Source organism: Corvus brachyrhynchos, unplaced genomic scaffold, assembly GCF_000691975.1.
Source record: "Corvus brachyrhynchos isolate BGI_N302 unplaced genomic scaffold, ASM69197v1 scaffold3, whole genome shotgun sequence".
NCBI lineage: Eukaryota > Metazoa > Chordata > Aves > Passeriformes > Corvidae > Corvus > Corvus brachyrhynchos.
This window is the reverse complement of record NW_008237619.1, coordinates 5,432,790-5,456,969: the sequence shown is the minus strand read 5'-3', so window position 1 is coordinate 5,456,969 and position 24,180 is coordinate 5,432,790. Positions and strand designations below refer to the sequence as shown.

At 41.2% G+C, this 24,180-nt stretch overlaps 1 protein-coding gene across 1 annotated transcript in view; it reads left to right on the top strand.

The window, feature by feature from the left end:
• Positions 1-6,124, top strand: part of ZPLD1 (zona pellucida like domain containing 1) — a 106,736-nt gene extending 100,612 nt beyond the window's left edge. Inside the window, exons 11-12 of the mRNA XM_008631715.2 lie at positions 2,241-2,270; positions 4,526-6,124. Of these exons, the coding sequence (XP_008629937.1) occupies positions 2,241-2,270; positions 4,526-4,701 (206 nt within the window). The 3' untranslated portion in view covers positions 4,702-6,124. The remainder of the gene's footprint in view (positions 1-2,240; positions 2,271-4,525) is intronic.
• Positions 6,125-24,180: the final 18,056 nt, after the last annotated feature.

The window sequence follows — 24,180 nt, the reverse complement described above, 5'->3', positions numbered from 1 at the left end:
CTGAAGCTGGTCTAGGAAAACGAATTTAAACACTTGAGAATAAAATTCTTCTTTAAATGACAAGTAGTTGTCTCCATCCACAAAGAGAGCAACTGACCCTCCAGAATGGGGAACCACCTTTTAGAACAAATAGGTTCCATTAAGAGCAGCATTTCTGCAATGAAAATGCGTAATTTTTTTGCATTATACATGGTCTACTTGAGCTGCTGCTATCAGATTAGTCAAGAAAAAGTAGAACTAACTTCAAAGTTGCACACATGAGTACATATGGGAAATGAGTGACGGATTGGCTCAGCCAAACACACATGCTGCAGTAGTGCTGCCTTAGGCAAGGAATGGAAACTAGATACAGCTTGTTATATGAGCAACCCCTGGTAGGTAATATAGCTCATGATTCAAATGCTGTGAATGCTGTTTTTACAATTCAAAACAAAAAGGATACTTATCAATTACCTTTAAATACTGCATAGCTTCAAGCAAAGAAATCTGCCCATGGATGTTTAATGGTCCCAAAGAAAGGATAAACAATTTTGTAATTTCATGGCAACAGTTGAGGTTGTTTAAATGAAATCATGAATAAGACTGAAAAAGGAAACTATTTTTTTAGGTGTATTCTAAAAGTGGGTGGGTAAAGGTTTTTTGATTTCTCTATCTTCATAGTATGCTTTTGGAGCATTCCACTCATGATAACAGAAGGATGGTTTAATGAGAAGTACTTGAACAAAAATGGAATTCAATTCTAAACTCTGCCACGAATTTCATGAGTGACATTGGGCAAGTCCTGCAATATGATTTGCATTTCTCTTTTTCTTCGGGAGCAGAAAGAGGGAATTAGTCCTGCTGTCACTTTCCATTGTGAAAATAAGCTCATAAAACCCAGGAGGCTTATGAATACTATAATTAACAAAATAAAAGGGGGAAGATCGTGAGAGAACTTGACTAAAACTATCTAGAAGATGAATAAATTAGGATAAATTTGGATAATTTTGGATAATTTTTTTTTAAATGTAGTTAAATTTTCAATGAGGAATGCCAGGGTGTAGCCCTGGTTTGTAGTGGTGATGCATGGAAGTGCTTACACTATTTTCAAAGCCAGCTCAGGTCTTGCTTTAGCAGACATACATTTGTCCTGAGCCCATCAAACCTGTTGCAGCTGGCTCGCTACAGTCCATATGCCAGTAGCAGGACTGCAGATGCACAGATGTGCAGCCACTCACTTCCCTCATTTAGGGTGGAGCTGCAGCTGTCCTGGGGCTGGCCTGTGCGCATCAATGCCTGCAGAGGCTCCTCAAAGTAGCCAGGCCTCCCCACAAATCCTGTCACCAGCTGTCCTGGCAATGGAGCTGCTGATGCAGCTGCCTTGGTAGGAACTGAATAGTGCTGCTGCAAAAGAGTGATGGTCCTTCTCCTGTGTAGTTCTGGACTCATATTTCCAACGTTTGGCTCTTTCCAGAGAAATGTTATACGTTTTTTGTTAATCTAAAATGAGTCATTACGGGAGCTGTACACAGAAGAAAATGTTTTAGTCTCTGTATGGAAACAAAGCAGCTACCTACTTGGGAAGTTGAAGTTATGTAGCTTTTGATGGATGTCTCACTTAAGCTTAGGAGACAGCGGCTCAAAACAAATGTATATGTGAGCTGTGCTTACAAATTGCACAAAAAACTCCAAAATAGTGACAAGAAATGTAATTCTGAAATGGACACTGGTAAGTAAGCAAAAACTGAAGACAAAATACAAGTGTTACCCTGAATATAAAGCCACTATGGAACTGGCAAGAGGAAAATGAGCATGGCGAAAAGAGCTTTTTGGTAATAATTTATAGTCGCTGACATGTTTTTTCTTGTAAAACTCAAGTTTTTTCCTATAGAGCTGTTTTATAATATGATTAACAGTGAAGGGACTTGCATATAACATGGTGCTTATGGTTGTATTTTTACTGAGAGAGACACAGAACTGGTTCCTGATTTAATAATGGTGTTGGTTTGTTTTTCCACGAGACATTAAAAATATTAGTTAATGTTTTAATATCCATTTAATATTAAAAATGAAGTAATAACATGCAATTAATGTTATTGTCCATATTCTAACAGAGATGCTAAAAGCTGCTAGTTAATGTGGCAAGTCGAGCTGATGTATTTTTAAAATAAAACTATGACTATTGGCTTTTGTGTTGCAAGAGGGGAGGAGGTAGGCAGAGGTATTTTAAAAATATAACACATGCCATTTTTTTTATATAGATGAGACGCCAACCAACAATTCACAGCTTGGTAAGTTAATCAGAATTCCAAGAAACATAAAAGAGGGTTTATGAGGGAAGCAGAACTGAGGAGATGAACCATTTTGATTAATATCTATGCACTGGGGTTTTTTTTATTTTTTTGCCTTCTTTTTTTTTTGCTTAAATGAGTCGATACCAACATGCTGAAAAAAAAGCAATTGGTGAGCAATTCGAATTCTCACTTTAATTTGTGTACCCAGCACCATCTACATTGCATCTTTTAATTCCTATGATGAAATAGAAATGAAGATCTGATGCTACAGCATACGAGGGTGAAGGGTACGTTATAGCCACCAGATACAAAACCAGACTTAAGCAGTAAAATTTGCTCATGCCACACAGGAGCAGTGCAGGAAAATGGTTATTATGGAGCAGTCCAGCTCAGTTCACATTTCAAAGCCAGAAGGTCAGAGCTTCAGCTCTTGTTCTCCTGGCATTTAACCACACAAAGAGGCTGTGGAGAAACTTGGATAGAACTTGTGCCCTGCTAGGGCAGTGAAGGAAATAGGCTGTGGTGGAGATCAGCTCCTTAAGTTTTAGGCTGCTGCTCCTTTGGGCACTTGGAACACTTGTTTCAGCCTATCTCTTACTGTTCTCTCCTGGTAACAAGGAGTGGCTGATGGATAAGAAAGGATTATTAGCTCAGTAAATATTACATTATCCTGCAGCCGTAGGGAGGAGAGGAGAGAAGATCCAGCAGGCAGGAATTGTGCAGCAAGATTGATTTATTTAATTATTTTATAAACTCTTTTATAGACTTTTTTCTTCATAGTCTAATTGGGCAAAGGATCAGCCACCCCCTCAGTTGATTGACTAGAAATCCTAAACGTCCATTGTCAAAATATTTTTCTACTGTACCATAAACAAAGTTCTACAAGGTTGCAGGTGTTCATAGTTTATAGAACTTTTGCTAATCTCTTTGTGAGAGAAAAGTATCCCATGGGCTTAGAAAGCAGCAGGAAAATTCCTTGCTAACAGCATTTTTGTATCCACAAAGGGCGATCAAGGTTATCATTGGGTCATTCCACCTTGAATTTCTTCATAAGAGGACTGAGTGGGACAAGGAATCTATCCTGTCCTCTGAACTCTAACACTATTTGTTCCTTTCTTTTCTCAACTTAGAACATATAAAAGCAGCTACTGTTCTTGCCTATCATGGAAACAAAGTTCTTCCTGTAATTAATTGCTCCCTGGTGTGTTACTACCCAAGGATATAATTAAAATAATAAAAAGCAAATTCTTTATTTGCTGTGTACAGTTTGCTGTGTTAATGGCTGCTACCTTTCCTTCCCATCCAACAAAAGTAGCAGTCTCTCCATCCCAGAGCAACAGCCCTTCCTTTGCCTGTTGCTGTCCCAGTGGGGAGCACAGAGGTAGAGTGAGGTGAGATTACTGCTGTAGTGGTCAGAAAGCAGCACAGTGTTGAGAAGGGGAGGGTTACCTGATCAACAGTGATGATTTCCTTTCAGCTTGGATGAGGAGGGTAGGATTAATGGTGTTGAGGGCAGGTGGCTGCTTCTGGGAGGAGAAGTCTGGTTTCTCACATAGAGACTGTACTGTCATTTCACCTCACTCTCCACCACTGGTAATGGCAAATGCTTGTTGGTACTCAAATGGTTTTTTCCCCTCCTGCTGGAAAAGACAGTACTGCCTGTGGATGTACGTGGCCTATTATCTCAGAACAGGTCCATGAACAGCTTGTTGAACTGCAATAAGCATTAAATATGTCACCTTTTTATCTGACAATTGATAAGCATATGAAGAAGCCCTCTCTGAAGGTGTACAACAAGCTTCAAGAATGTCTGATATCTGGTGCCAGATATGTCTGCCCATTTATATAAACTTTGAATTGAGATGTAGATAATGATACTGGGGGAGAAATTCTTTCATTAACTTGATTAGGTCACAAATCCTTATATGTCTACCTTGTTAGCCCTTGGATAATGATAGTCTTGCCTTGAATAGCACAGGTCAAGGTTGGTCACTAGCAGATGAGGCATAATGCCTTAGAAGGTATATATCTTTATCCCCCAGCATGACTGGTATTGAAAGAATCAATAGCTTATCAAAATGTACTTGGATAAGCTTTATCCAAGTAGATGGGTGCTCAGTCTGAGGTACAGTTTTAGTTCCTTCACTGCAATTATACTGTGTATTGGGTGTTGGAAGGGGTAGGCAGAAGTGTTTGGCACTCCTGAGAGATTATAACCAGATCTTACCTGAGCATTTTTCTTCTCCTTACAGCTCACCCAAACGGACCTCCTTTCCAGATGAACACAGTCACCAGTGCGCTGATTTCAGGCATTGTCATCCTAGGAATTTCAAGCATTTTCTTTTTTGTATGTTCTCTAACCCTTCTGCACAGAAACTGGCCCAACAGTTCAGCCCTGAGTGGCATCCGGAACCCAGTTTTCAACTGAAAGTGATATGTTTGCACTTTTTGTTTGGGGTTGCCTTTCTCGTCTGTGAAATATGATTCCATTAAAAAGTAATATTAAGGCAACACTCCAGTGGTATCCAGCTTCTATTCCAGCTATTCTGTACTTGTAGATTTGCTAGATGTTGTTGTGTAGGTAAGCAGCAGTGATGTTGGTAACAAGCCTAGAAAACGTTGAGAATCTCAATTGTGTTTGCGATCAGACTGCATGACATTTGCCCATGAATGTGCTGACAATAGAGCTCATGTCTTCATCTTCTCAGTGAGGTCTAAAAGCTGAAGATGCTGCAGATGAGAACCTTTCCAAGCATGCCATTTTTACACAAAGCCTGACACATTCAGAAAAATTCATAAGTTCATAAACACCTGGTAAGATAAGGATAACTTCTTTTTTGTCATTACATTTTTCACGAAAACAAATGTGTCTCAGGAGGAATTTGTTTTCAGCTGTATTGGCTAAAAATAACCCAAGAGAAACTTAGAACAAGTGACTTTTACTTATTAATAATTTGGAAACATTTTCTTAAATTTATTTTCCATTGACTTGTGGAGATATCATATATTGAGTATTGCCCAAACTTTCCTCACAGAAAATTATTTTTGGAGCACAATTTTTCAACTGAGTAAAACTCTCACCAATATACTAATTGGTAAGGGCAAGTTTTGCCCCATGAGTTTTTCAGTTCTGAGATAAAGCTTTCATTTCCACATGAAGAGTCATCAAAATCAGTTCTTGTTTCTTTAGCAGATTTTCTGCATGAGTTAGACTTGTTCACTGCATGGATGAGGGGAAGAGGGCAGCTAGAAGGATACCAGGCTACAAGCATACTGTACTGTTGACTGTAGTTAATCTGATAAACATCAGACTTACCTGAAGTGAGTGTGAGTGGCAGGTGCCCTCAAACAGGAGCACGAGGCAGTGGCTTAGCTGTGTAGAGTAGACAAAAATGCTGGTACTAGAGAGGCCACCATAAGCACAACATATTAAGCTGGACTGGATAGACAGTTGGGATTTTGGTCACGCATACAGCAGTTAAATTTCATTTTTCAAGTACTGTACATATTGGCCTAGAAACACCTCATTGATATTTATCATCATCCTGTGTTAACTGTGTCTGTGTCTTCACTGATGTGACAGAACTGGCTAGTGATCAGGGCTTTTTGGCTCTCAAGGCTAAAGACAAATACAATCTTGTTCTCAGTTTTCTCTGATCCTGTAAATGCTGTATAAAGGCCTGTTGTTTGCAAATTCCACTGTGCTGTAGGGCGGTATCCCTAACAACCAATACTGTGCCTGTTTTCCTCCAGTCTTAATACCTCAGAAACATTTTTGCACTTCAGGGGTTAGGTCTGATGACATGTAAAACACGATTGTTTAATAAAATTATTTTAAACATTTCAGAATGGATGCTTTGTCTGAACTGTTTTCCTCCCCCTGTCCAATTGCTAGTTTTGTACGTGCTTCCAGGGACTTCATTCTACAAAGATGAAAACTGGACCTGCTTTTTTAAGTTGGTTTGGCAAAAGCTTTCAATATACAGGATAAATTAATATAATTATAGATTTACTGACCTTTAAAGGAGTGTGGTAAACTCTGGAGATTTATATTCCAGCCTGGGGATAAATAAATTCAGATAATCTATTTTAATTTACTAATAAAGACAACCACAAAAATTCCATTAATGTAATTACTACTTAGTAAGGAGCAGCTTTATCTGAAAGTTTCCAGTGATGGAGATAGCCATTACCATGCTTAGAAAGTTGTTTCAGCAGTTAATTGCTATCTTCAGTACTTTTTAAAAGACTTACTAATGTGAATATGCCATTTTAATTTACCAGCCATTAAAAACTGTCAGGCTAATATCTGCTAGAGAGGGAGGGAGACCCTTTTTTTAACACAAGTCCCATATGGTTTGACTAAGACCACAGAAAAAGAAAGTGAATGGTGTTGGAAATAGAAAAGTTGCTTATATAATATCATACTTGTCCTATTTGATTTCTCAGTGTTTCTGGAAGACAGTTTGTTGTTTTTCTGTAAAGAAATGTATTTCATAGTAATTAACAAAGTCTTGTTGACCAAATTTTTTGAGGCTCGGGAAACCTATTACAAGAATGGAGTTGCTACTCAATAATGTTATATGCAAAATGTGATTCTTAAGTTTGTTAAAATTTCTGGAGTGGTTTGTTTTTGTGAAGAACCAGGTAAGATATTTGTGTAACTTTTCCTCATGTGGAAATTCCTAGGTACCAAAGGGCGATCTCCCTCTAGCTAAGTTAGTGGACAGAGTTCCAACAGTCATCTGTAGGAGTCATTGCTGCGCTTGCTATGGACTGTGAATGTGTTTGTCTCCATCCTTCATTAAAAGAGATAAATATGTGTTCCTTATTGGTAAAGAAACATGGAGAGTTGCAGGTGGAAGATGATGCCTACACCAAGGCTTATCCATTTACAGATCTGACATGGGAATGATTTATGAATTGTAGGAGAGCTGAAAACTTGAGCTGGGCTGGCAAAATATTTTTGGGAAGGTGAGGACTGACTGAATTTATAAAAACATCCCCATCCTGGTTTGTTTGAAAGAAACATACAGGTATTAAGGAACACGTGGAACCCATAACTTGTGACCTCACAAATTTCAAGTAACAGGTAAGCAGAAGTTGAGTGTATGTGCATGATGGTTATACCCTACTTTTTGAAGGGCAGAATGTCAAGTGAGAGGGAATGGGGAATGGATTGAAAATGTAAATTACATGTAGTGGGCACTCAAAAGATCAAGTTTTAAATGAAGCACTGAAAATAAGAAGACACTTTGTATGAAGGAGCTCTGGCCAGATACAAAATGGGGGTCTTGTAGGTGAAGTGGAACAGAATTGCTAAAAGAATAGTGGCTCTGATAATGCAAGCACTTCTGTTAGGGGTGACTGTTATGTGTGCTTTAGTGCTTTTTTTTGCACAGAGGTCAGGTTTCTGCAGACAAGCACAGTGTACAGGTCCATGACCCATATTGGGGATCAGACTGAAAAGAAAGTGAAGTTTTAAGTTCAGTTCTAAATCCAGTAGAATTTAATAAACCTATAAAAGGCTGAAAACACTTCCTGGGTGCATCCTTGGAAGAGATAAATGGCATATCCAACTGGAGCTGTGTATACCAGTGCTTGGGATAAATTCAATTGATATTTGAGAAACAGGCCTTGGCCCAGGTATGTGGAAGTAAATCTATTTCCTGCTTTATTCAGCAGACAGTATTTCTTACTCTTGATATCTCTTAGGCTCCACAAATGTCCCAGAAGAAGCAGACTTACCCTGGTTAAGCTACTGGTTTCTTCATCTGAAGGAGACATAGGTAGGAGTATTGTGGAAAACTAGGAAATGCTCCAAGTGTTGCAGACTTTTCCTTCCTCAGTTTACTCCCAGGTTTTATTTCAATGCCATTTGGACTTTCCACCATGCCTTTCAGGAAGGAAGAGGTAGGATGGAAGTGGAGGAGACATCAGAGAATAGCTCTGCACAGATTGGACTGTCTGATACACCTGTGGTTTCAGTACTGTCATGGCTCTTTGCCATAATGTCTCTTTTGAAATGTTTTATTAATTTTTCTGTTATTAGTTAATTAACTCTTTCCTGGTCTTAAAAAGAGTATGCTTGTGCAATTAGGAAGCACACCCTTGGGATTAGAGAAATAGAAAATGTAAGGTGGAAAAGTTGTTTAAGTGACTTATTTTGTGAAGAAGGTAAACTAATCACTGTTGGTAAACCGAGGAAGGTGCTGGCCAGCCAGATTTCAAATGCTGCTACTGCATTTGTAACTTCTGCTTTTGGACCTCAGGGTGTTGTGTGAAAAGTACTTTGTGCTAAAGCAGGATCTGCTCCTGTCCTTATAACCAAAAAATACCATTCAGCCATAGCTGAAATGTTTGCTGCAATCACCTGCTAAAAGGGGAAATCTTCACTCTTTTGAACCCATAAAATGATGGTGGTTATAGGCATTCGCTATCCTCACTGGAGTAGGCATCAGATGCTCTGTTTACATCATGAACTGCTTGTGTATAGACTCTAGGTCTCTGAAGTGTGTTTATCAAACTTGCTTGTTTTGCATAAATGAAACAAAAAATAAAAGTAGCTTTGCTTCAGCATGTTTTCAACCCCATTTTCTGGACTGAAGATTGAATCAGGAGAGGCCCTGTATTTCTGCCGGCAGTCTGCCATATTTCCCATCTGGACAGAGAGGCTGAATGATATCCATTACAGACACTCTTCAAAGTGGGTGAAGAAGAATCTGCTCTTGTGACTGTTTTCTTTGTGCTGTAACCCCTTGTTTCTTGATTCAAGCTGAGGTTGAATCAAGCTCTATTCAGGCAATTTTATTACTTTTATCAGATGGTAATATCTTTCTGCTCAGCAGCTGTTTTGAGGGACAGGCATAGATTTAGTGTGGTTTTTAAACTGTTTTTTGGGTTTTTTTTTAACTTTATGAAAGTGGAATTAGTGAACTGGACCACTCAGTACAATCACAAGTTACTTTATAGAGCAGATATTCTGATGTGTTTTCCCCTCTCCAGATTCTAATAGATAAAAGTAATGATCCTGTTATTTTAAATGCTAATGGAAAATGACTTTTAGGGCAAAAATTCAGTGTAGGATCTGTACTGGATGACTCAAAGGATCATGCACACTCAGCAGGCGTGTATTCTGTACAGGCTTACATCCATTTTGGAGCCAGTGACAGGTCAGGAGTTAAGTAGACTGTTACCTCACTTCAGAGTCAAATCCTGTTTCTGGATGTTAGGGCCTGCACAGCTGAGTCAATGCCATGTGGTGGAGTGATGCCTTGGGGCTTCCCTCCCTCACCCTAAAACACCGAGCACTGGATTGCGTATTGTCAACACAGCACTGCAATTACTGTGGCCAGAACCGCGAGACTGGGGGCCAGGACAAGTTCTCCCAGTCGGCCTCCTCTCTGTGTCCTGGTGCTTCCCAGGCTGCAGATCAGACTCTGGAAGTGCTCTCCATGTGTGCTGTAACTTGGCAAAGTGAGAGCACAGCCTTGGCAGTGCTTGGGCTGCTTGTTTGTACAGCTGCTCATGGACACTGCTGGGCAGCTTGTTCTGCTACACGTGAACTCCACACAGACTTGCTCTGCTGGGAACACTGACTAAATACACAAACTGAAGTGTGTGAGTTAGTGGGAAATCACTGAATAAGCCCCTTTCTGGATAATTGTGTTTGTTTCCATAAATGAAAGCAGGGCAGGGAGATGGGGAGGTGGCAGTGCTGTGGCCTCAGGTGTGAGGGCAGCAGCCCCTGCAGAGTGTGCTGTGGAGATGTCAGTTTGCAAGGAAGAGAAGAGCTTTATTTCACGTGTTATGTGGCAGGAATTTTTAATTTATGGTGTCAACGGGGCAACCAAACATCTGTTGTTGGCCTGGTACTCTCCAGGGCAGTTAGTGCATAAATGTAGGCTCTGTGGTATAAACTAGGAAGGACTGAGTCATCCTAGCGAAATCTGCTTTGATACTGAGCTTACATCAAGATCATAGGTAGAAAGATTGAAAACTTAAGCACTCACCTAGTTTTCCCTGGTGCAGATCACTTCTGCAGCAGCAATGCATGTTTTGCTTCAGTGGCACTTGGGTGCTCTCAATGCTGTCAGCTTTTTTATCAGTGCTTGCAGAGTACTGCACAGGTACAGTGCTCAGATAGGAAACTCTCCCTGGGAGCTGCTATTAAATTAATTTCACTTAATAAAAATGTTTCTGGTCTGTCAGGCCCAAACTCTGGGTGTGACTTGTGCCTTGAATCCTAATGTGAAACTAGGACATGCTTTGGGTATGCTCCTGTTTCAGTTGCTACCCTAATTTTAATCCTTAGAGTGAAAATTGCCAATAGCTTATGATGGTGCTTTCTCTTTTCTAAAATTTTTTCAAATCTTCAAATTCTTTAAGCCTATTAGGTTCTTCATTCCCTCAACAGGTGTTCTAGCCACTGACTGTCTTGTTGGCCCTTCACCAGACTTCTTCCTGTTTATTGATGTTTTCCTTCTAATGTGGGGAGCAGAAAATGACACTGTATATCGAGTTTGTGCAGAAAGTGGTTAGTAGTGGGGGAGATGACTGCCCTCAATCTCCTGGCCACGTTCCTGTTCATACAGCCCAGGACATTGTTGAGCTGTTTTTCCTGCCAGGACCCACTGCTGGCTTCTGTGCAACCTTCTGTCCATCAAGATCCCCCAATTCTTTCCATCAGGGCTGCTCCCCAACCAGCCAGTCACCAGCCTGTATCACTGCAGAAGTTAATCCCATCCAGACATGGGACTTTGCAGTTGTATTTGAATTGCATGACATCCCTGTGAGCCCATTCCTCCGGCCTGATGAGGCCCCTCTGAATGGCAGCCCTGCTCTCAAGGGTATTCGGTGGCGATTCCAATTTGTGTCATCTGAAAATTTGACTATAGTCCGCTCTGTCACCTTCTTCAGATCATTGATAAAGGTATTGAAGAGGACAATCTCAAGTAGACTTCCACAGTACTCCGTTTGTTGCTGGTATCCAGGTAGACAATGACCACTACTCGCTGAACTAAATCATTCCTCTGTTTGTCCAGCTGAAAGAGATTGTCGCTGTCAGTTCAAGGTTCGTGTTCTGCTGATCTTGTGTGATAGGGATAATGATGATGCTACACAGCAGAGGTTGTTACACTATTTATTTTTAATCAGGAAACTACATCAGAAATCCAATCCTGACAGAAGACTAATGGTACAAAATAAAGCACTGGGGAGTTATGCTCAGGCATGCTGTGTTTTCTTGGAAAGGCACTTATTTTCCTAGGAACCTTGCTTTGCTTGCTAGGTACAGGCTGAACCAGTGAACCAGGGTAGTTTCAAGGAGTTTCAAGCAATGTTTGAAAAGGAGGTCGCTGTCTATGGAGTCCTATTTCCTTTATTAAAGAAGTTTCCAGTGAATAAGGCAGGGAAATGGTTTAAAAGACAATGGCTGAATGAAAACACGAGTTGATTCTGGTTTGCCCAGTTAGACAGTGCTTCTGGGTCAGTCTCCTGTGGGACATGGCTGGAATGACAGTTTAAATTGAAGTCATGCTCTGTACCTTAATTCTTAATCCTCTCCCCAGATCCTATGTACTCAAGCCAAAGCCTTAATCCTTGGCATGATTCCTGGGACAGTTTTCCACCACTGAGTGGGTTCTGACCCTGCTTGCTGCTTTAGGACTTCTTGGGACTGTAACCCCTGTGCTCTCCCAAGGCCATAGTTTCTGCTGTCCCTGACTGGGTGGGTGCCTGCCTTCTCTCATGCCTGGCCCCAGCCTGCCTTGACTGCAGTTCTGCTTCTGTCCAGCCAGCCCAGCTGGGACCACGCGGGAGCCATGTCAACTTTGCCCCCATTGTATTTCTGGTTCTGAGTGTTAGTGTTCCTCTTCCAGGTGGTTAAGCCAAACTCTTCTTAGGTGACTGTTGCCTTTTCAATTTCCATTTACTTGGGATAGGGCACAGGAGACCTCCGGTTACAGTAATGAAAGCATACAGTGGCTAACAGTCTAGAAAATGAGTTCTTGTTTTGGTAAATGTCAAACTTACTGTTCCTCTGGGTAAGTCTTAAGGAAATAAATTTTGATGCTCAATATATTCAGCATGGTCTGCTGCCATTGTCATACTGCAAAGAAGATCTAATAGCGTTAAGAGGAAGGAAAACATGTTAAGCAACTGCAACACCTTTTACTAATATTTTTTCACTTGGCTTATAGTTAAAAAGTAAACTGAAATCTATGTGCTTCAGTAGCTTTTTGGTCTATTCCATTTTGGACTGGAGTTGTGCAAAAAATGTCACTGATACATTCTGATTTACATGGATTTGAATACACCATGAGGGGCTTCTAGAGTTAATAAAATAAGCAAGGTACTTGTGTTCTTGGAGGGCATCTTAAGTACTCTCTCTTAAGTACTTTCTCACCTCTTTGTTCATAGAATTTGAACAGGTTTGCTCTGATGCTACAGAGGCTGTTTGCCGTTCTTATTGTCTTACATGTTTTGCCATGGAAGAAGTCAGGACAGAGGCATATATCCTGCTTCTTGTTTCTGTTTCTGTGATTGACTGGGTTAATTCTGCTTCCAGGTGTGTTGGAGCAGCCGATAATCCCTTTTAAGGTAGGTTTGGAGATCGCTTGTCATTCCCTGCCTGCAGGTAGAGAAGCTGAATTTTGCTGCTGTTTTGCTGTCTGGAAAGAGCTTCCTCCTGTGAGGAATACCTCTGTAATGATTACCAGGCTGTGAATATACAATAGAATAGCTAATGGTATCTGTATCTTATTCAATCTGGTAAAAACAGTCTGGCCTCTCACAGAGTTGCCTCACAAACAGTTCCCATTTGAATTGCTGAAAGAAACACTGGAATAGGTATACTAGGCAGAGCATTGCCAGCAGGTGGAGGGAGGTGATCCTCCCCCTCTACTCAGCCCTAGTGAGGCACATCTGGAGGGCTGTGTCCAGTTCTGGCCTCCCTAAGACAGGAGAGACAAGGAACTCCTGGAGCAGGTCCAGCAGAGGGCAACGATAATGGACTGTAGCATCTCTCTTATGAGGAAAATCTGAGGCAGCTGAGCCTGTCCAGCCTTGAGAAGAGATTGCTGAGAGGGGACCTTGTCAATGTCTACGAGTATCTGAAGGAAGGGCTTCAGGAGAATAGGTCCAGACTCTTGGTGGTGCCAATCTATTGGGACAAGAGGCAGTGGGCAGAAACAGATGCACAGGAAGGTCCACCTGAATATGAGGAGAAACTTCTTTACTGATCAGTGACTGAGCATTGGAACAGACTGGCCAGAGAAGCTGTGGAGTCTTCCTCACTGGAAATATTCCACATCCATCTGGACACAATCCTCTGCCATGTACTCCAGGAAGACCCTGCTTGAACAGGGAGGGTGAACCAGGTGGTGCACTCTGGTCTCTTCCAACCTACCCAGTCTGTGATTCTGTGACATGGGTGTATTTTACAGAGAGATGTAAATTTTGTGGTGTGAGCTGCATGCTTCTTTTTCCTAAATATTTTTTTTCTTTCTGTACATGATTCCCTTTCCTTTGAAATTTTGGTTTCCTATCTCAGAAGCTCTCTGAAAATTTTCCTTCTCTAATAGTTATCTTTCAACACCTTCCTCAGCATTGTTACAACAGTCCTTCACCCTTTAACTTCTGCTGTAACACACTGCTGTAAAATGTCTTTTACATTTATAGTGTTCCTGTTTCTCTGTTCTTTTTAAAGCTGCTAGGGACAGTAGAAAAGGTGTCTACAGAGGAAAATAATGAACAGCAATCTGAATTTTTTTCTCAGTTCATTTTTGTAAGATATCCTTGATTAAGTATTTGCTGAGGTGTAGCAATGAAACTCAGGATTAGCAAAGTAGCCTTTGGGTAGGCTTTTCTTTGAAAAAAAAGTCTTTGTATCCTTCCAGCTTGGATGAAATATCTCCTCTGTCTCCCTAGGTTATAGAGAATGCTTTATCTTCTTTTGATTGTAACTGGGTGGCTTGGCTGGTAAGGGTTTCTTCCACACATGATCTGTGAAGGCTGTGAGGAGAGCTTACAAAACAGGTTATTTGTTACCATTTCATTCATTCTGAAGAGTTATGCCACTGTAAAATGGAGGAAAGGGATAGACATTCCTGTGAGATACAACAGGCCTCTCAATGTCATGTGCCCTGCTTGACCAACCAGATCTCCTTCTATGACAAAATGACCTGCTGATGAGGGAAAGCCTGTGGGTGTTGTCTGTCTAGCCTTCAGTAAGGCATTTGACACCGTCTCCCACAGCCTTCTCCTGGAGGAACTGGCTGCTCACGGCTGGGATGGGAATGCTTGTTACTGGGTAAAAAACGGGCTGGATGTCCAGGCGCAGAGAGCGGTGGTGAATGAAACTAAATCCAGCTGGGAGCTGGTCACTAGTGGTGTTCCTAAGGGCTCAGTACTGGGACTGGTCCTGTTTAACTTCTTAATCTGTGACCTGGAAGAGGTGATGGGGAGCATCCTCAGGAAGTTCACAGATGACACGAGGTTGGGTGGGAGTGTTGATCTGCTGGGGGATAGGAAGGCTCTGCAGAGGGATCTGGATGTGCTGGATTGATGGGCTGAGGACAATGGTGGGAACTTCAAGAAGGCCAAATGCTGGGTCCTGCACTGGGGTTCAACAACCCCAGGCATTGCTCCACACTATGGGAAAAGTGGCTGGAGGAAAGTGGCCCACTGAAAAAGGACATGGGGGTGTTGGTCAAAAGCCATGTGAACATGAGCCATCATGTGCCCAGGTGGCCAAGAAAGTAAGTGGCATCCTGGCCTGGATCAGCAATAGAGAGGCCAGCCAGGGCTAAGTGATTGTGTCCCTGTACTTGGCACTGGTGAGGCCACCACTCGAGTGCTGTATCCAGTTCTGGGGCACTCACCTCAAAAAGGACACTGAGGTGCTAGAGCATGTCCAGAGAAGGGCAATGAGGCTGTTGAAGGGTCTGGAGCACAAGTCTGATGAGGAGCAGCTGAGAGAGCTGGGTGGGGTTCTTTAGCTTGGAGAAGAGGAGGCTCAGGGGGACTTTATTGCTCTCTACAACCATCTGAATAGAGGGTGTAGCAAGGTGGGGGAATTTTCTGCCACATCTCAAGTGAACGGACCAGAGGAAATGGCCTTAAGTTGCACCAGGGGAGGTTCAGATTAGATATTTTAGGCACTGGAATAAGTTGCCCAGGGAGGTGGTGGAGTCACCATTGCTGGAATTGTTCAAGAGGTGTCTGGATGTGGCTCTTGGGGATATAGTTTAGGGCTGATAATGGTGGGGCCGGGTTGACAGTTGGACTAGATGGTCTTGAAGGTCTCTTCCAACCCTGATGATTCCGTGATTTTGAGGTGGCAACAAGCTGTTTGGATGTGGTGGTGTTGTGAAGGTTTGGTTGCAATCCAAACAAGAAGAATGTGAACATGAGTTAGCTGGAACCTGTGCATTTCCTTGACTGGGGATCTGGTAGTGTTCTGAGTCCTCTTCTGTTGAGACAATCCTGCACAGTCCTCAGCTGAAGGATTATTCATTGATATTGTAGCATCTGTCTTGAGCAAGTGACTGGGAGGAAATCTGAGGTACAAAGTTGTGGTTTGTGAACTACATTGTGGTACTTGGGCAATGTTCATCTGCTCCCAGGGCTGGGTAAGACAGCTGATGTGGAGTACCTACCAGAAGATAACTAAAACACAAATGCATGCCCAGCTTAGGGTGTAACTTCCTCCTGGAGCACTGGGAGGACAACCACTAGCTTTTTGGAGTGCAGAGTGTCCATCTCCTGCTATGCTGAAACAACACCTACATATGTTGTAGCGCAACTTTCTCACAGCATATCCCGATGTTTAACACTGTGGTTGGATAATGATGGAAAAGCAGCAAGGAGGCAGAACTAAGATGAAGAAGGAAGAACGAAAAGAAGTTTTGCATGTGAAAACTGAAAATGTGTCAAGCCTGAATAATTTCCTTCAATCCAAACTGGAGTTTTAGGGGTGTATTGCAGCACCTTCCGTGTACGAGCACATCAGCTAGATGGAGTATGGCTCCAGACAGCAATGCTTTGAAGGTTATTTTACTGATGAGGGATTAAGGAGTCACACAGGTAAGTTAGCAAACGCTGTGATAGATGCAGAGATATGATCAGGTCTTGTAAATTTGTTTCTGAGCTAGCACATTTCCAAGTCAGTCAAGGCAGCATGAGGGACTGATGGGCAGCTGCTCTCAGTTTATGGTAATGTTAGTAAATTTACTGAGGAGTCAGTGGGAATCATTCGGGTTAGTACACTTAACGCTGTGGTGTGTGATGTTCATGTAAGATCAAAAACTGCCCAGAGTAGCACTGTTGATAGCACCAGCTATATGAGAGAGTTTCTTGGAGTAGAGTTGGGAAAAGTACTTCTTTTGCAGCTGTCACACTCTCTATTTAACAATAGAGAGAGGGCACATAGTGATAATAAAGATGAACATTTAAAAATACAAATATATGGTATCTACTGGGAATTTATATATCTGTACATAAAGAACTAAAATTCTTGACCTTCTCCCTTGCCCTCTTTTAAAAGATAGGAAGCCTCTGTCCTCTGGCTTCTGATGACAGCTCGATACGTCTTTCCTATTGCTACTGGTTCATCCTGTGAATGGTGAGAGAAATCAGAGCCCTGCAGCTCATATTATCTATCTTGATATTTTATATCAGGTTTGTCAATCATTACAGTACTGTACAAGGCCATTTCATATCACCCAGATGAGTTCTGAGAAAATGATTTTGTGCTGCAGAGTAATATCTTGTTTTGCTCTTATAATGCTCTACGTTGTACTGCAATATGAGAGGATTGTTTTTTCTTGTTATCTGGTGCCATTATTTCCTTTTTCCATGGACAAAGGCCATCCAGATGCCCTTTGCATGTGTAATAAACTCCTTGGTGGCAGTGGCAGGAAGGAATAAGTTGGGTTTTTCATGAGCATTGCCTGAGCAATTAAAAAGCCAGCTGAAAATGCAAAGAGATATTTGTCCTCTTATATTAAAAGAGTTAGGGTATATAAATAAAAGAATTAATTATATTCTCTGTAGAAGAGAGACAAACTTATGAAGCAAATTGCAGTTTTGAAGAGCCTAGCACTGTTTTGACTAAAAATCCTTATGTGTCTGGAGGAGGATAGTCTTCATGTTAAGGCCTGTCCTTCCAAAATTAGACCTGGAATAAGCTGCTTTCAAGGTATGGATCTCCAGGCTCTGGGGAAAGGCAGGAAAGCCACTGCTGGAGCTGGAGTTCTTTGGAATAATTGTCAAATACCAGTAAGTGACAAGAAAAGAAAAAAAAAAAAAATCTCTTTTGCTTCAGTAACCTCCTAATCAGGATCCTCAGGGTTTGGCTCCTCTGCTTGCAGGCAGGTATGGGCAATAAACAAGTGGTACAGCACAGAGAAGGTTTGTGTGGTACTGAGGATGTCCCAGGGCAGGGAGGCCCAAGCAGTGCTCTGCACTCTCATCTGAAGGAATGGATTTAAAGGCTGTAATTTCAGACTTCATAATATCCTTACTGGCCAAGGCAAAGTCCTGTGTTTGTTCCACAGTGAAGCAGGTGGCTTCTCTTAGCTTCCCTCTCCTGGAGCTCAGGCCTGGCCACAGTTTTTAGGTAAGACATCCGACCTGAGAGTAAGTGGGATGCAGCACCACCATTAGCTTAGTGTTGTTTCAAAGTTGCTGCTGTGCTATAAGCTAAAACCAAAACTGCTGGAAGCCTAGTAGATCCAGGAGATTTTTGACCATTCTCTTTCAGATTGAATTTCTACAACTACCTTTTGCTTCTGCTTTTCTGTGATTCATTTTCTTGGGGCTCAGGATGTGTTAATGTATCAAAAGAGCTGAAAAAAGTTCTTACAGTCTAAACAGGAAGCACTTCTGTATCCATTAAAAAGTTCACTTAACTGTTTATAGATCAGATTTTAGCAGTCTAGCTTGTCACTAGCCTGATTTTTCAAATTATTTACTATGCACCCAAGATGCCTCAACTTTAGAGGAAACAGGGGAGATAGCTCATTGCCAGCAATGATAACATGGAGAGGGTAGAAGAGCATTCCTTGTTATCCCCTCTCATATTTGTTTTTTTCAGGGCCAACTAGATTGCCTTTGGTCTCTTTAACCTGCACACCTGTAGTGTGTTGTAGAGCACCTCCAGAGAGGGCAGATACTTAAAGCAGAACCGTCACTTGAAGTGATGAACTTTCAGCTGATAAAGAAAAGTGTTACTGTCCTGACGCAGAGCATCAACTCACAGAAAGCTGAGTACCCTGTATCAGCTACGGTTGTAGCAAAGAAGCTCTCTGGACTCATCACTGCACTACACAGAGTAAGTAACTGCTAAACCCTGAGCTCCTCAGAACATAAGCAGAGAGCCTCAGAGGCTTTGGGTTATAGTCTCTGGTTTGTTTTTGTTTCTGATGTTAGTCTGCCCTAGCTAGAAAGGCAGTGGATGACACACACACGAGCTTATTGCGTTTCACATTTTTCTCATATTGTTGATGTCCTGTGTGATAATGGCAGGAGGGAAACTGTGGGCAGAAACTTGTTAATACCATCAGATGTTCTCCACAAAGCAGGGAGCAACCTCTCTCTCCACACTAGAGAAGACAGGAATATTGTTTTATTTGTGAGATGGTTGGGGGGTGAAGTAGTGGAGAACAAAAAGCCTCAGCATGATATCAATCTATGCCTAGGAATATAGAAGGTATTATACAATAAAAAGTAAAAGCATCTTAGGGATAGCTTACTCAAGCTAACAAAACTCCCTCAACACTAAATGATGCACGAGAAACTCAGAAGTGTATTTTGAAGACCGATGTCTTCCCAGTTACACTCCTTCAACTTCTTACAACAATTTCTGCCAGCAGATACTGCAAAGTCAGTACCATTTCATGAGCTGCCATTGATGTTGTAGGAAATTGCTTCTCTCTGTTTTTTTTTTTTTTTTTTTTTTTTTTTTTTTTTTTTTTTTTTTTTTTTCTTTGCTGGAGATTTGCCTTTTATTAGCCAAGACCTAGCAGTGGCTGATTCTTGGAAGGAAAGAGGGACATTTGAATAGTTGAAGCTGCAGTGACCTACTTCTCGTAATGGCTTGACAAGAAGCTCCACAACGGGTTGTGCTTCTGAACAGCTGTATCTTTCAAAAATATTTGCTTCATGGGAATTTTAATCTCATCTCTGCCCCTTTGTATCTAACTAAACATGTAAAAATATAAATATTTTCCAGTGAGTCAGTTTGCAAAACTGAGTTTGTAATGAGTTAAATGGTGCAGAAATTGAGCCCTGACTGATATTCCAAAATGTGAGAAATGCTGTAATGCAACAGCAAGGGACTCCCCCTTGGAACAGGGTGTAGGGGTGGTGGCAGTGTGTGTGTCTGTGGCTTGGCATGCTGTTTTTGCTCAGATTGCTTGCGTACCTCCATCTTCTGCCTCTGGTTTGGAAAAGTTCCTTAGCTGCTGGTACTGTTCTCTGCATTTCCTCTGATCCTCACACCGTTCTCCCCACTCCCTAATTTTCTTCCTTTCTTTCTCTTGTAATCATTATGCCTTCCCTGCTTCTTTCAACCCAGAGTAAAGGTGAATCTATAAACCTCTACTGATAGTTTCAAATCAGGTCTTGATTTTTAGATGAAAACTGGGTTCTAGAACTTGCTCCTCTTAAACATGACAAAATAGATATAACGTATTAAATAGTTTATGGGGAAATTAAAAAAGGAAAATCTAAGTGTATAATATCTTGACTTTGCCAACTTAATTATTTTCTTTTTTTGGTCAAATAGTGTTTAATAGATCTTCCTAGAGTTAACTTTTTAGTTGGTTAATATTGAGGCTGTTTACGTCAATAAGTTACTGCTCTGTAAAGTAACAAATCTGCAAAAGGTTCAGGACAATGATCTTCTGGCTGTTTTTCAAATCAATAGGAACAAATGAGGCATTTCAACAGTTATTTTTCCATTGAAATTACATTTCACTCAGGAATAATTTTGTGAAAATAAGCTGCTACAATTAGAAGCAACTTAGATCAGTGATGATCCATTCCACAAAATCTTTCCCCAAAACAGAACGGACAAAAATGTCTCTCCCCAATAAAAATACATCTTCAAAAAAGATCTTTCTGTTTGTGTTTTTTCATTTGAATAGAGAAAAAAATCAATTTGATGTTAAAGCTTTTCTGTTTACAAAAAAAAGTCCACCCTCAACACAATCAAGTTAACTAATGGCAAAGCTATTTTTCTGCCAAGAGGCTGCATCATTAAACTGGGAATTAGACAAATGAGATCCTAATGCATTTTAATAAAAACAATATATTTCTCCCTTCACTCTAAACCCCTGTAGTCTTGAATATTTTTTGTACTTATGCTACTGGCTATGTGGAGCTCGGTTATAATTGCTCACCTTATAACTCCTTCTGACACTTATACCTAGAGCAGATTGCATTACAAGAATGTAGATGTATTCTGATTGCATGAAATATTTTTTAGTTATTCTAGAAATGTTTTCAGGAGAAATTGAGGTAGTTTTGAATGGCTTTTCAACCACTGAAAATGTGAATTTGTTATGCATTTTATGCATATTATGCATATCTTGCTGTTCTGCTTTGTTCCATTAAAACCTGTGTTTTGAAAAGAAATGGCAATATGTAGACATAGCATTTATCTATGCAGCAGTTCTGTTCCTCGGGCATACTGAGGCATACTTATATCCCTTTGTAAGTAAAACTGAATGTTGTGACTTTTATTTCTTTTACTTGCAGTTAATGTTCCAGAAAACACCCTCATGAATGTGGAGCCAGACCCTTGTCTCATCCCTTCTCCATTGGTTTAAGCCGTTTCACTGTATTCAGCATCCAGGATCCTTCCTGAGAATGCAGTAGCCCAGGACAGCTTGCTTGCCTTTGGGTCCTGAGCTGGGTTTGATGCCTATCGGTGGCAGGCTGTGAAAGACAGGGAAACTGGTGAAAGGGGAGCTCTCTCATCTTGTAAGTCATGTCTAATTTGTGAATCGTGTTTAGATGTGAATGGCTTGTACATAAATCTTATACAATTTTTCAGTTTTCCCATCTGCGTGAGAGGTTCTAAGCTATGCTTCCTAACTCTGTGAATCCATGCTCATCATTCCTTTCACCTGTTTGAAATTTCCTCCTATGTGTCTTCTGCTGCTTAAGAGTATCAGTTGTTTGATATACCTGCTAGGTTATTTGCTTCCCTGTTTCAGTTGGTTTGTTTTTTCTTTTTTTCCCTTATATGCACAGCTCAGGTAAACTCCTTGGGATTTTTGTCCTCCTGTAACTTTACTAGTGTTCCGCGCAGGAAACAAAAAGCTTTCAAGTAGAAAACAAGTTTACATGTTGGCAGAGTAATCACAGAATCATCAAGGTTGGAAGAGACCTTCACGATCACCTAGTCTAAGATGGGTCTTAAACACTGTTCAAGAAATGCTAGTGATTTCTTTTAATTCCTCTGTGTGGAGTTCTTTTTCCAGTGGGAGAAAGGGTTTAAAAAGCTGTTCCTGAGTGGGAAGTGAGCAAACATTGTGCAGGGGAAGCTTTGGCACTGCTATTTCCCATTTCTAATTCATGGTTTTCACCTTCAGAGAGCTTTAAACACAGTAGATCAAGCACACTGCAGTTCCTTGTCCTGTACCTTTCCCTACTGTGCCCACTTCAGGCAGTCCTTCAGGAACCCCTGAGTTCCTGGCTGTCAGGGCATTTCTCCAGGCTATGCTGAGGTGTATAGATGTGGCCTGGTGTTCCCCTTCTCAGTAGTCTTGCTCTTTTCTGGTGGTTGCTCTGAGGGAAAACATTGAGAGGGTGCTCTTCTCCAGCCAGGAGCACTCAGCTAAAGAAGTCTTGGCTGTGTATGGAGGATGGTGCTCCTCATTACAAGTATGGCCAGAGTGTGGGCCATAAAGGTAAGCAAAGTGTACCAGTGGAGAGCATGTTGAGTGTATGGATGGGTCCTGGTGTCTGGCTTGGTCATGAAAAGAAGGGTAATGAATGTGGTGCTGCTCTTTTAAATGTTTGCCTGAGCTTCCCATTTTTTCTTTTTTTGTGTTACTCCCTATGATGAGAAGAGCAGACTGAGCAGAACTGGAAGGAAAGACAAAATGCCAGTGTAGTGCTTGTAGTCCTTCCAGTGGTCCTCACAGATTTGAGTTCATCTAGGTTACTGGTAGGGAAGGGAATGCAGGGAGTCCATCAAAAAGAAAATATTTTCCTTTATGCATTCGAAGGCGAACCCCAAAGATCAAATGTGTGCTCAAAGCACTGCCTATCAGTGTGATGGAGAATCTGAGCAGAGCCTGCACATTGCCCAGGCATCCTGCACAAGTACAGGCAAAAAGCAATAGCCAATTTTAAACCTTCCCCCTGACTTTACCCCACCCATAGAGGTGGTGATGTCCAAAAGCAACCTGAGACTTCAGGTGAGGTTGCCAGAGGGCTGCTCACTCTTTTCTTGCTCCTCCAGTCAACAAGTGCTGCAGAATTGATTACATCACTGCTAAAAATAGGTGAGGCTTTGTGTGTACTGATGTCCCACTAGGTGTCATTGGGCAGACAGACTTAGTCTTCTGTTGTGCTTTGTAGTTTCTGTGAATTTTAGAACATTTGTTACCTTACTCTCTGAAGCTGCTGAGTTGTATAAAATATAACAACATGCTTTGCACAGTGAATTGTAGAAATCTCATCTCTTATATCAAGTCAGAGGTGAAGCTCATGACTTGCTTTGTCTGTCATGCTTCATCTATTACAATAGGAACAAAAAAAATGTTTCATGGTCTTGATTAAAACCAAATATAAGCATGGAAATTGCCCACTAATTACCATCAATGCCAAGTAATTTTCTCCTATGCAGTAGTTATATTTGTTTATTATGCATGTTTATTATAGTCTTCTGGCCAGTGCTTATGATCAATACCCATTAAGGAAGAGGATGTAGAAAATTCAGGGTCTGACCTGCAAAGCCCAGTCAGAAGTACCATAGTTAAGTTCACACTGAGAAATATAACATGGTAGTATTGTGAGTTTTGTTATCCTGTCCCAGGTTCTCAGATACAAAACTCCCTCGAGTGCCTGAAGGCCTTTTATTTTGTGAAATAGTGTAAGTCTATAAAATTGGTATAGTTCTTGGGATAGTGTTGTAATTTCTATTTCACCTGCTGTCCTCTGGTGCAGCTCTGAACATGAGTCACCCTGTTCATTCCTAGTCTTTACCTAGGGACAGTCTTGCCAGCTCTGTGTTGCTGTATGTCCAGTGATCCTTTTTTCTGTAAAAAAAAGTTTCATTTTCTGGAGTTGCATACTTAGATTCTCAGGCTTTGTTTAGAGAGTTCCTGATCTCTTTTAGTCATGGAGAGGATTTTGAAAATTTGATCTCTAAGGGCTCAAAGGCTAAAAGAATGAATGTTGGAGGTATTACTTTAAGATTTTATGCATTCTGATATCTGATATAGCTTTTTGTGGCTTGAAAAAGGCATTACAGCCTTAAAGCATCTAACACAGTTCTATTATGATGAAAAGGCAATAATTTTGCTGCTTTAGAAAAAAGGCTTGGCAGTTAGGCACCTGAATCTGCATTTTTGGTGCAAAATGTGTGTGTGCTGACATTGTGGAATGAAACCATTCTGTATCAATGTGAAAGGGTTTTCCTCTGTGTTCTGCTGGTTGCTTTGCACTAGCTGCACTGGCTCTGGGAAATGGTATCTTCACATAGGAGAACTCTATAGTTCTACCTAGGACTAAGACAGGGAGCCTTCTGTTCTAATTAAGACCTTGTGCTGTAATAGCTATGGTGAGGTAAATTCCCTTAATTGTTAGTTTGGTGAATCTTGATTCTATTTTTCTCATTTCACTAACCCAACAATTTCCCTCCCTGTTGTCTCCCAGGGAGACTGTCTGG